Here is a 12,539-nt window from a genome sequence, read left to right as displayed (position 1 = left end):
GTAATTCTACTTTCGTTTACTTTATTTGGTACACCCAGGATGTCTCTGTTCATAAAGAAATGAAGGTTGCAAACTTGGAAAGTAAGTTCCATTGAAATCAATGGGACATGTCTGTGTAAATATTCATAGGATTGCACTGCACAGATTCCTTAATAGGCATGTATGAGTGTGCGTGTAAGAAAAAGGAATTTTGTAAAAGGTAGTTATGAATTAGCACTCTTGGATTTGTCAGTTAAATTGATTGTGCACCTTTGATGTTCTCTAGAACATTTTATTTCTAAGAAATACAATTAAAGTTGATTTTTCATATATGGTGTTGTGGGAAGACTCACTGATAATTCGGTTGACTGAAATGCATTTTCATTTCCTTGCCTTTTTTAAAATCATCTGGAACGTATTGCTACATATATTGGATATAATGTCGTTTGTTAGTGCTGGCATTTTCTTTTAACAAGTTTGTATTTCTAAAGAAATTCTGCAAGAGTGATTGTTTTAATCAGTTCACTTACTTTTACTTAAAGAAAAATACAATGTCTGTGATCTACAGATCAGTTCAGACTGAGAAACTTGGATTAAAGCCAATTTAATTTCATTAGAAGTTAATTAAAAATGAGAGGATTAGTAAAAGAAAGAAAGAAAGAAAGAAAGACACAGCTAAGAGGCTACTTAGAAACACCGTAATCAAGACTTAAGTAGAACCAATGACACAAATGATAAGTAGTACAACATGGTTAAACATGGACCATCAGGGTCCACCATACTCCATCATTGAAGGCTTTTAAGAAGTCCTTGAAAACATTTTACCTTGGCCATCTCTTCATATGACTGTTCTTGTTGCTCTTATTGCCTTTTTGGTTGATGCTGGTTGTATTGTTGGCTTTTGTTTGTTTGTTTGTTTAATAGTTATTTTACTGTGTTTATGTTTTATAGCTTTTAACGTTTTAACTTTTTAACTTTTATTTTATCTTTTTAACTTTTATTTTATTGCTGTAAGCCACCTTGGGAGTGCTTCTGCTCTGAAAGGTGGACACAAAATATTTTAAACAAACAGTCAAATAATGGAGGCTATAACAGGCAAGCAAAGTTTAAAGAAAAGGTATGGGAGTTCTGCTGAAATAAGAGGAGATTGAAGAGAAAACCAACCCAGATAAATTCAATGTAAACTTAATGCAGGAACAATTTTAGAAACAAATTGCTTAAAATTTAAAAGAGTCCAGAATTCATTCAGCTTGTCTGTAAACTATCTAATCAGAGAGCTCCGGCTATTGGGCGGTATAGAAATGTAATAAATAAATAAATAAATAAAAATAAATAATCTCCTTTAGCTCACCTTTAATACCCTTGTTGTCTTGCTGCCCCCTAGCTGGTTTCCTGTTTCTGATACTTTAAAGAATGTTTTATTGTAGGTGCTAATGTTTTTATCAATATTCTCCTTAAATTCTTTTTTTGCATCCTTTATTATCTGTTTGCATTTCTTTTATCAAAGTCTGTGTTCCTTTTTGTTCTCCTCCTTTGGACAAGATTTGCATTTTCTGAAAGAAACTGCTGATTGCTTCCTTGACTCTGCTTGTTAAGCATGTTGGCATCCTCTTGGGCTTTGTCCTGCCTTTCCTGAAATGTGATACACATTCTAGCTCAGCTTCTGTTAATGTGGTTTGGAATAACCCCCAAGCTTTCTGGAGCATTTTGATCCCCTTGACTTTTTCCTTTTAACCTTTTAATAATACCTACATTTTTGACAAACTTCCTTTTTTGAAGTCAGATGTGATTGTATTGGATTTCCTTTGCAATTGTCCAATTTTTAGTCTCCATTTCCAGTCAGTTCAACAATTACTTACGTTTCTCATCAAGTGAAATATCACTTAGAATTTAGTCTGGGCCACCTCCCTTCTGACCAATTGCCTGACCAATTGTTCTAGAGCACAGTTGTTTAGGATACCTAGAACTGTTGCCTTATTTACCCAGCCTATGTGAGGGTAATTGAAGGGAACCATTAGATCAACACTTTCTCCTTTGAATGCTTCTCTGTTTTGTTTTCGTCTCATTTTGACGAATGAGATCATATCTTCCTAATACTAAATTACTTTTGGAGCTTTGTATTGCCACCCACAATGGTTCTGTGAAGGTGTTTGCCCCTTTTGAGATTTCTAGTTTGTTCAACACTATGCTGGCTTTGATGTACAGAGTGCCTGCCCCCCCCAAAATACACCCTTCCATTCCTTCCTATAGGTTTTTACCCAAAGATACCTTGATCCCATTTGTTCTTTCCAGTCCAGCAGATTTCTGTTCTGTCCACTGTATCTGTATTCTCCATTAAAACCAAACACTCCAATTCCCCCATTTCATCTCAGAGGTTTCTAGCATTAGCATATAAACACCTATATAATGTGTTCCGCTCTAAATGTCACTAGCATGTGTGTTTTCCCTTATGGCTTTTTGAATCCTTTGGCTACTATCATTGCCTACAAGATGCTCATTGCCTAGTTCTGCTCCTACCACCATTTAGATGATCATTTTCATCTTCATTCATTCCAAAATAGCTGCTTTCCAGCTCCTAGAATCATAGAATAGCAGAGTTGGAAGGGGCCTACAAGGCCATCGAGTCCAACTCCCTGCTCAGTGCAGGAATCCACCCTAAAGCATCCCTGACAGATGGTTGTCCAGCTGCCTCTTGAAGGCCTCTAGTGTGGGAGAGCCCACAACCTCCCTAGGTAACTGATTCCATTGTCGTACTGCTCTAACAGTCAGGAGCTTTTCCCCAGGGATCAGTTTAAAACTGCTCTCCAGCCTTCTTGATATTGGACACTAAGAGTGTGTTTCCATTTCAATTCCAGAGGACCCCAAATTTTTTGTATGATCCCTGGTGCTTAACACATTTAAACCCCTCCTCACTACACCACGATCTCATCCACACATTGAGAGCCTTCTGTTTTACCTTTCTAGCTAGTCCTGAGTGTTCAATAAGTAGCATTTTAGAGAAAGCGACCTTGGAGGTTGTGGCTTTCAAGCTACTACCTAGCACCTCAATCTGCTTCATGACTATTTGTTGTACAGTGCCATGAACATAATTTCTGTGTTGTGGGTGCTTGGTAGGTGGAGGGTACTATTATAAATGTAATAAAACAAATAAATGTAAGGAGGTGTAAACGATGCATGAGTATATCAGTTTGTCCCTCAAGGAATGGGTCCCTCTTCCTTGGAATTGACCCTTCTTCTTGAAGACCCTTGTTCTATGTGACAGCAGAGGAGCTGTCAAGTTAGCTATAGAGGCTCTTGGGCTATTGAAATTACAAGACTGGAAAAGGAATACCCATGGAATGCAAGGGATATAGGAAGATTTGTTTGATTGTTTGCATCTCCTTATTCGGAAGCTTTTTAAAACTTTTTAGGGGTGCAATCCTATGCATATATAGACAGAAAATGATGCAAAGGATTGTGCCCTTAGGCATATAAGTAACAACTTGCACTTATGGTAGGGATACAGCTGTATATACAGTTACTTTGATCTAATTGTTCTGCACAAGCAGAAGTTGCCTCATATGCTTCTGTGTCCAGGAACATACAATTCTCTGTGCACATTTCCAGAGCAGATGAACAAGAAACAGCTTTGTAGATCTGAATGTCGTTTGGTTCATTAAAACCTCTCTTAAACATGATTAGCAAAATATTTTGCATATTATGCCACCACATTCAGTGGAACCTATTCTCAAATACTGCCTGTACTGCCTTAGCATGGCATTTGGGGATTCAGTTTGCCCATTTCTTATTAGCTTGAGTTATCGTGCAAATAGGTAATCTAAATCTTAAATTGTAATGAACATTTCAATAAGAACATTTACCAGCCAATTGTGGGAGGAGGATATAGTGCAGCCATCAAAACGGGATTACTAAAGGCTGATGGTGTAACTGTATAAAACATGTATATTTATGCAGTGTTTCAAGGATAACTATATTTTAAATATAAACCAACATGCAATCTGCATGATGCCAGTGCCAAATTCCAGTTTAATCTGACAAGGAGTTTTAACAACTGTAATATGTACAAGAATCACCTGACAATCTACAGACTTCACTTTAAAATAAGCAAACAGAAAATCCCCAGCATCAACAAGGTGTTGGAGGAGAAGGAACAAGTCTGTGGCAGATAAGCATTTAGAGTCAAAAAAAGTATGGGATTTCATTAGAAGCATTTCATCACTGTCACAGTGAGTTGATAGCCTCTTTTATGTGAGCATTTGCATGGCAGGACCTTGATCAAGATAGCCTGTAATGTATAGCTTCTTTTTGCATTCTAAAGACATAGTAATTTAGGGATACAAGAGTCTCCTTCAGAGACTCTTGTAGGTATAGGGTTGCAAGAAAACTTCACTTCCTTGAAATTCCTATAGGCTGGTTCATAACAGATCAGCCTTGGTTTGGCCATCAACAGGGCCGGTGCCAGACTATTTTGCACCCTAAGCAAGGTGAGCTACTTTCACCACCACCCCCAAAAAATTTTTTTGCCAACTTCGATTTTTAAGAACAGATGGTTTGTAGAAAAAATAAGCACAAAACTTGAAACTGCTAAATTTATTTTAAATTGCAAGAATAAGTAATAATCAATTTTTGATTATCTTTCTCAAATACAAAAGAAAATGTTTTGGCACACAAATCATTTTGAACTAAAGGGCACTCGATGTAATGCATACCTCCGCCATTGCAAACACAACAGTAAAAAGGAGATTTTGTTCACAGGGCAGAGAGGTGAAAAATGTCAGGGGAGCTGCTACATTATTACATTGTCCAGGTGTACTCTCAACTTATTTAAAGACAGACAAATGGCACATAAAAAACCAACAAGACAACTTTTTCATTGGTGAGAGTATTTCATGCTGTTATACTCCCTCTCTCAGGCATGCATTCCTCTACCACTCACAAGCAAGTGGAATTATGTGCAGGGTGCAATGTCCCCCCCCCCACACACACACACATTCATATGCCTACACACACGAGTTTAGGGCCACTACAACAGGACAAGTCAGGAAAGGTGAACAGATGGCAGGAATTTGTATATCTCCCCCCCCCTCCATCAATAACGATTTGGTGCCTTTAACTGGAAATGCCAGGGATTGAACCTGGGACCTTCCACTTCCAAAGCTTACAGGTTGTCACTGAGCTATGGGCCGAGAGACATGGGGATGTTTAGATTCTGCAAGCTATGGTTCTTGTTTTCACACCTAATCCATCCCTTTAATAGACACCACACTGACAACAAAGGTCCGCATAGTTAAAGCAATGGTATTCCCCGTAGTAACCTATGGCTGCGAGAGCTGGACCATAAGGAAAGCTGAGCGAAGGAAGATAGATGCTTTTGAACTGTGGTGTTGGAGGAAAATTCTGAGAGTGCCTTGGACTGCAAGAAGATCAAACCAGTCCATACTCCAGGAAATAAAGCCAGACTGCTCACTTGAGGGAATGGTATTAAAGGCAAAACTGAAGTACTTTGGCCACATAATGAGAAGACAGGACACCCTGGAGAAGAGGCTGATGCGAGGGAAAGTGGAAGAGGGGCCGACCAAGGGCAAGATGGATGGATGATATTCTGGAGGAGACAGACTTGACCTTGGGGGAGCTAGGGGTGGCAACAGCCAACAGAAAGCTCTGGTGTGGGCTGGTCCATGAAGTCACGAAGAGTCGGAAGCGACTGAACGAATAAACAACAAAAGTGGGGTTTACCCAACAATCTTGAATATACCCCACTGGCTATGGAAATTAAAGAACTAGGGCAGCAGGAAAAGTCACAATTATTCCATCAGTCACCAGCATCACAGTATTATCAAGTCCCATTGATTTCAATAAAGCAAACACCCCATTCAGACATGAATACACATACTGCCAGCATGCGCACCCCCCACACCTTAGTCTTACCTGTTGCTGCTTCTTCCCTTAGTGCTGTTTCTTCTTCCTCTCCCCCTCCCCTCCCCTCCCCCTCTCCTTCTCCTCCTCCTCCTCCTCCTCCTCCTCCTCCTCCTATTTGCTGCTTCTCCTGCTGCTTGCTTCTTCTATCTTCTTCTTCCCCTTCCCCTCGGCTGGCGATCATACCAGCCCAGGAGGAGAGGGCTAGTTCGCTCTGGGGGGAGGGAGCTGGAGGAAGGAACATGTCCTCTGCCCCTCCCCCCCCGGCCGATTTTGCCCTTTTCCTGTGCTGTGGGGAGGCGAAGGCTGCTGCACGCATCCGGAAAGTCCCCTGCATTTGGCTTCCGTTTGGAGCGGCTCTGGGAGGGCTGCTATTTTCACTCCCCATCCTGGGAGCAAACATGGAGCCCCGCCTCTTATCTCTCGTCGCCTTGATGGTTGTGTCAAGGCTACGAGAGGTAAGGGGCAGGGCTCCATGTTTGCTCCCAGGATGGGGAAATGAAAAATGCAGCCCTCCCAGAGCCGCTCAGAGGTAAGGGGAGCAAAAACGGACCCCCCCCCGCCCCTTACCTCTCGTCGCCTTGACGCAAGCATCAAGGCGACTAGCTGGCCTTCTCCTGTGTGCTGGCCAGGCGAGTCCAAACGTGTGCGCCATGGAGCTGCCCTCTGACGCTACACTAGAGCGGCTCTGGGAGGGCAGCTCCAGCACGTTCCGGAAGTCCGAATGTGCCGCGACCCCACCCCCAGCGTCCCTGGCTTTGTTTTGGTTGGGCAGGCGCAGGGCGCCGTCTCAGCCGCCCAGGCCCAGCTAAATCCTAGAGCCAGCTGGGCTGGCGGCTCAGCCAACGCGTGCTGCACGCCCGGCGCCCCTCTTAGGTTAGCGCTCTAGGCCGCTGCCTTAGTGACCTCAATGGTAGCACCAGCCCTGGCCATCAAGAATGGGCTTCAAGCAGTCACATCCCTTCTCTTCATAGGTTCTGATCCCCCTCATTCCATTCGTGGTTTGCTACAGTATCCAAATTCGGCAAACTATGGAATGCACAAACCAGTTCCCTTCCAAACGAGAATTAGAAATCATGCCTGCAATTCTGGTTTGCAGACAAATTGGTTTGTGCAAACTAGGTGAAAGGGGGAGCATACAAACATTAAGCCCAAACACGGAACGATGCTTTGGCTGTTACATCTTAGCAAGGCCAGAACATCAGCCATTTGCTTTTTTCAGTTCTTTTCTTTTAACTGCCTTGAGAAACACAACTATGCTTTGAAAAGAAATTTGGAATTCAGGCCCTAAATACTGAAATTTCATGTGTCCCCTCCCCTTCCTGCAGGGGCAGGCCTTCATCCTGTGTTTGGCATCACCTGAAAATCTGCTCTTGAGGGACATGGGACCTTCTAGAACAGGGTAGGAATGGCATTGGGCACAGCAGGGAAAAGGGGGAATTAAATCTGCAGAAGCTTCCTCTGGATCCCCACCCCTTCTGCAAATAAAAGGACTCCTTCCAATCTGGGATTATAAAATGTGTTGCTGCATTAATAGAGCTGCTTCTTCTTTTTTTTAATGTTCCTTACATGAAATAAAATAGTTCTGTAAAACTAAGTTGTGAAACAATTTGATTTGATCACAGTGAAAAATGCCTGACAAAACAAAATCCAAGAACATGGAAGCTTAGTTATTGACCAAGCATATACTTTTCTCTTTTACTTGAAGGCAGTAAATGTTATTAACAATTTCCAGAAGCTACAATCGGCAGAATCAGTCCTTATCCCCCACTCCCATTTACTTCATTCACTCCCCATATTCTTTTATGTGTCTAAACCTTTTTGTTCACTGGCTTTTGTTGGTGTCAGCATGGCTTCCAACAGACTTGGGCTAAAACCAAAATGCAACTGTGGACATTGTTGGAACCAGAATATGAATGCAGGCCACTAGCTGTGAAATCTGAGTTCTGTGTCTAATGCTGTATGCATGATAAAGTTGCTTCTTGCATGGTTACATTGCACGCTACTCCAGTAATGTTTGAAACACAGAGACTACATGGGAAGGAAGGATGATGTGGTTACCTCCCTATGAGTACATAGTGTGGGGAGTAACCACATCATGCATTCATCCAACTGGTTTTCCTGTTTCAAAGTTTTTCAGATTCTTTGACACCTGTGCCTCAAACCAAAATGCCCTAAAATTCAAGGAACCTAAATGTTTTGAAGCAAACTTATTTTCAGAAGTTCAGAAGTTTATGACCTCATGTGTGTTTTTAGAATGCCAAATGTAGATATGCTATGATATGAAGGATCTAAGAAAATTGCCTCCACTTTTAATGCATTACAAAATAATAGGATTACAGTGTGATAGCAAACATGTTAACTCAGTATTTATGACCAACTGAATTCTGTGGAACTTGTGTCCTAGTATTCAGGATGGCAGCCTTAGAGCAATTTTCATATTTTAAAATGTCAAGTATAGTTCACTATGTAGTGGTACCATGGGTAACTGAGACAAAAAAATTTTTGGAGGTGAAATATTAGTACTGGAAAGTCATTATAGGAAGTTACAAAAATATTGATTGTAAAATGATTTTTTTTTTTTGCTCATTTTGAAGTTTTTTTAATTAGAGAAAATAATTTTAGCATCTGCCTCAGGTAGGTTTTAATTGCCATCATCAATTTTCTTCCTATTGCAGATTTCAGACAGCCTCATAATGGAGTACTTTGAAAAATACAAGCACAGAATGAATGAGATGGAAGCTTTCAATATGGTAAAATAATGGTATTGGAGAGGTTGTTTTGTATGATTGTGCAAGGCCACAGTTGTGTTGTGTTAAGTTTTTATGATGGGGTGGATCTGTTTATGTTGTGATATACTATCTAAAGGGAGGGGGAAAGCCCCTTAACTGAGAGCATTCACTCTTCCAAAATTATATTAGGTGTCAGTAAAATAATAACAAGAACATATGGAGATCCTTTTTCAAGTATAATAAATGTGAAAAATGTCGGTCTCCTTTTGAATGGTCTCTGTACATTCCTTTTTAATAAATTTCATTGTTGGTTCACCTTTTAACAAGATTCCTGCCACTTGCAATGTGTTTTGCAAGCTGAGTTATACCTCAAAGGTACTAAGTAATAGACGCCATGCCTAATGCATTCCACAGCCTTTGATCTTTATTACACTGATATTCTGAAGATGTCCAATTGAGTAAAATTGGCAAGGTAGCACTGGTACTGGTTTTTCTCCAAAAAAAAAAGAAAAAAAGCCCCCCCCCCCCCAAAAAAAAAGAAAAGAAAAGAAAAATGACCCACTTTCCTGAATTGCTTTGATGGAAAAGAGCTGAAGAGTTTATGTTTGGTAGTACAAGACATTGGTAGTACAAGGGTCATTTTGAAAATTTGTCATGAGACAAAGCATTGGAGCTAATTACATGTACATTAGTAACGTAATCTCTATGTCAGTTGCATGAGCATATTGAATGGCTAATAATTGGTCATGGAGAAATCCTGTCTTACAAAATATGTCTTCTTAGCAGGAGTGAAGAGCTACTGGCCCATTCCCCTTGAAAATCATAATTAATCCCCTTAAAGTAATGAGATATGAAATATATTTTTCTGTTCTTTTCATTTATATTTTCAAAGAAAATTCTCGCAATTTCAAGAGAATAAAACAGGAAATCAAAACTAAAGCACCTTCGGCGAGGCAATATCTCTTCTGCAGAAGTGAAGTTTTTTTTTCATGTGGCTAAATTGGTGTCTAAATCATTTTTTCAGCTGAAAGTTGTTCTGGGACCTTGCATAGAGGTGCTAATACTTCTAGATCGTCTGTCCTACCTCAAAGAACAGGTAATTCTTGGGTACATGACACCTATGGGAGTGGATGTATCAACTATATGGGGATCTTTTAATTATTCAAACAGCAGCAGAGTACGTCTTTTTCACAGTAAAAGAAATAAACCATGGTTTTCACATATTTGCTGAAGTTTTAAATGTTCAATCCATCATTCCCAGCATTGCCCAGCAGATGTTTTTACTTTGGGGAAACTGCTGCAGTAAAGTTTTTATGTTCTCTTAATTGCACGGTAAATTACTAGTAATAAAGAAACAGCATTGCCTAAACAGATATTTTAATTGTTAATAGTTGAAAGTGCTAAACAGCTTTTACTTTGTGCATACTACTGTTTTCTGTAAGGTCTTATATTCATGTCTCAAAAATTATGTCCATTTTTATACCATAGTGTGCTCTAAAATTTTCTTGGCCGTTCAGTGCAAAATCGTTGGGTTTTTTTCTGCTGTAAGGCTTAGGGACAGATAACTCTTTTTTTTTCTCAGTCTCCACCTCCAACAAGTATGTCATATGGACAAATATGTTTTGCCCAGAAGATATGTTGCTTTCATCAATATGGTTGTTCCTTTGCCATTCTGGCTAGCATGTACATCTCCACCCATATGGTTAGGATAATTGTGTAAATGTGTATTATACCGGCAATGCCTGCACAATTAGAGGGCATGTTGTTAGCATGGTATGTAACCACCACATCGACTCTAACAACATTTGCGGAAGATACACATATTACCCAGAGCAACTGTGCTGCTGAAGTAACATGTAAGCTGGGCCTGGAATTGTATGTATGAACAGTTGCAATTCGTGTAATTGTAGCAGTGCTCTTAGATTCATAGGAATTTTGCTGTCCATATTCATGATCAATCATTTCACATACTGCACTTGTGCAGTACCCAAGGACGGCTAAAGACTGTACACTTGAACAAAAGGGTGATTTATAATTCAGCTCTCCCTGGCAGACAATTATCAGCTGTAATTCTCCTCCTGCATTGAGCAGGGGGTTGGACTCGATGGCCTTGTAGGCCCCTTCCGGCTCTGCTATTCTATGATTCTATGTAATCTTTATAAAGAAGATGTTTGATGTCAGTACTCATTTCATATTGTCAGCAGCTCTCATGTGATTGGCCGCCTTGAGGCCCAGCATTGGGCAAAAGGCGGGATACAAATAATAATAATAATAATAATAATAATAATAATAATAATAATAATAATAATATAATAAAGACAATACATGGCCACCAATATATGTATGGAAGTGTGGCCATCATAGCTACACTATCCCAGACAGTTTTTCTTTATTTCAGATAAAATGTTCTATATTTTTCCTGTTGTGTAAAACAAATATAGGAACAAGTGTCTTACACAAAAATAAGGACAGTTCACTGGAAACATGTACAGTTTCAGACAGATAGATGAGCCATAGAGTTCTACTTTAGGAATGTTCTGTGATTTAGTACAGCAAACCAGTTTAGGCTGCACAAGAAGATGCAATTTCCATTGGCTTCAGGCAAAGGCAAGAAAGTTTTTCAGATCACATCAGCCGTGTAGCTTACATCACAGACAGTTGCACTGTGTGCTTCTCCAGAGGCTGCCAAGTGTGTATGAAATGCCCATCGTATAAATGGTGTGCACTGTGCCTAGTAAAAAGGAGTGAATTTCTTTAGTCTAGGCAATGGAATCCCATTTGTTTATAGAAAGGGTGGTGGTGGCAAGCACGTTGCACTTTGAATCAGCACACTATGGCCCAGTTTTGATTATCACCAGTTTTTGTTATTAATAGGCTTCAGCAGTTCACTACCCAACAGGCTAGTGAACTGTTGAATTGCTGTGGTTCTCCCCCTGCCCCCCGAATAAGCCCTTTTGAAGAATTTTATCCTGATATAAATATATCTACAATTCACTATTTGGAACGATTGATTTCTAATAAATTAATAAATATGCCTTTGTTCTTAGTGCCTTTTTTTAGAGAGACAGTTGAAACATTTAAATAATGATGTAAAGTTTTTCAAGGGACAAAAAGTTTTAAGTTCTCAAAACTGCACTTCCTCAGGGCCCTTTCAGCATGTGCAGGAACTTGTGCACATGCACAGCAGTGCTTCTGACTTTTTTGCCCCAGATTTAAATAGTAGATTATCAAGTGCAGCAGAAGTGGGGCTTAGAGTCAGAAGTCTCACAGAATGTGAGGTGTTCGCTTCATAGCCTTCTGGTGATCTGCACAGTGATATTCAGGATTTGCAAGAAGGAAGGGGGACTAGTTCCACTGCATTTAACATGATTTATCTTTGCTAAATTTACTGCTTAATGAGAATTACATCCTGACGGCTAGCATATCTGCCTGTGACGCCAACATAACATTTATGTGTGCTGATGTGCGTATCCTTATGTGAAAGATGCCAGAAGACATTTTGGTACATGAGGCAGAAAAGCAAAATGATGCCTTGTGGGTGTTCCATAAAGTTAAAATAAACTCAATAATTGATAGTTTACTGTCCTTTCATGATAACCCCCACCCCTGGCATACACACAAAGAAATCTGCCACCTGACTCTGCCTATGGCCAGCCCTTTCATATCAGATAATTTGACTGATTCAAAAGAAAAATTAACTGGAAGTGATGAAGGCATATTAAATGTTACTGACCAAATTGTATACGCCAACCTTGTTTACATAATATGTTCTGCTGACTTTAGGATGCTGTGGTGCACTCCACCCAGGTCAGGGATAGATAACCTCAGGTCCACATAGATTCTCCATCTGGCCCATAGGAGCTTTAACTCCCTCCATTGGCCCAATCCATTCCACTCCCCGTGGAGGCTACT

The 12,539-nt window shown here is 40.2% G+C and overlaps 1 protein-coding gene across 1 annotated transcript in view; it reads left to right on the top strand.

Annotated features, from left to right (window-relative positions):
• The window catches only part of METTL25 (methyltransferase like 25), a 54,699-nt gene that overhangs the window by 39,508 nt on the left and 2,652 nt on the right, over nt 1–12,539 (top strand). The window contains exons 10-11 of the mRNA XM_063133828.1: nt 8,574–8,648; nt 9,652–9,723. Coding sequence (XP_062989898.1) covers nt 8,574–8,648; nt 9,652–9,723 — 147 coding nt within the window. The remainder of the gene's footprint in view (nt 1–8,573; nt 8,649–9,651; nt 9,724–12,539) is intronic.

Source organism: Elgaria multicarinata, chromosome 9 (genome assembly GCF_023053635.1).
Source record: "Elgaria multicarinata webbii isolate HBS135686 ecotype San Diego chromosome 9, rElgMul1.1.pri, whole genome shotgun sequence".
NCBI lineage: Eukaryota > Metazoa > Chordata > Lepidosauria > Squamata > Anguidae > Elgaria > Elgaria multicarinata.
The sequence above is the reverse complement of the archived record's forward strand: the minus strand, read 5'-3'. Positions and strand labels throughout refer to the sequence as shown.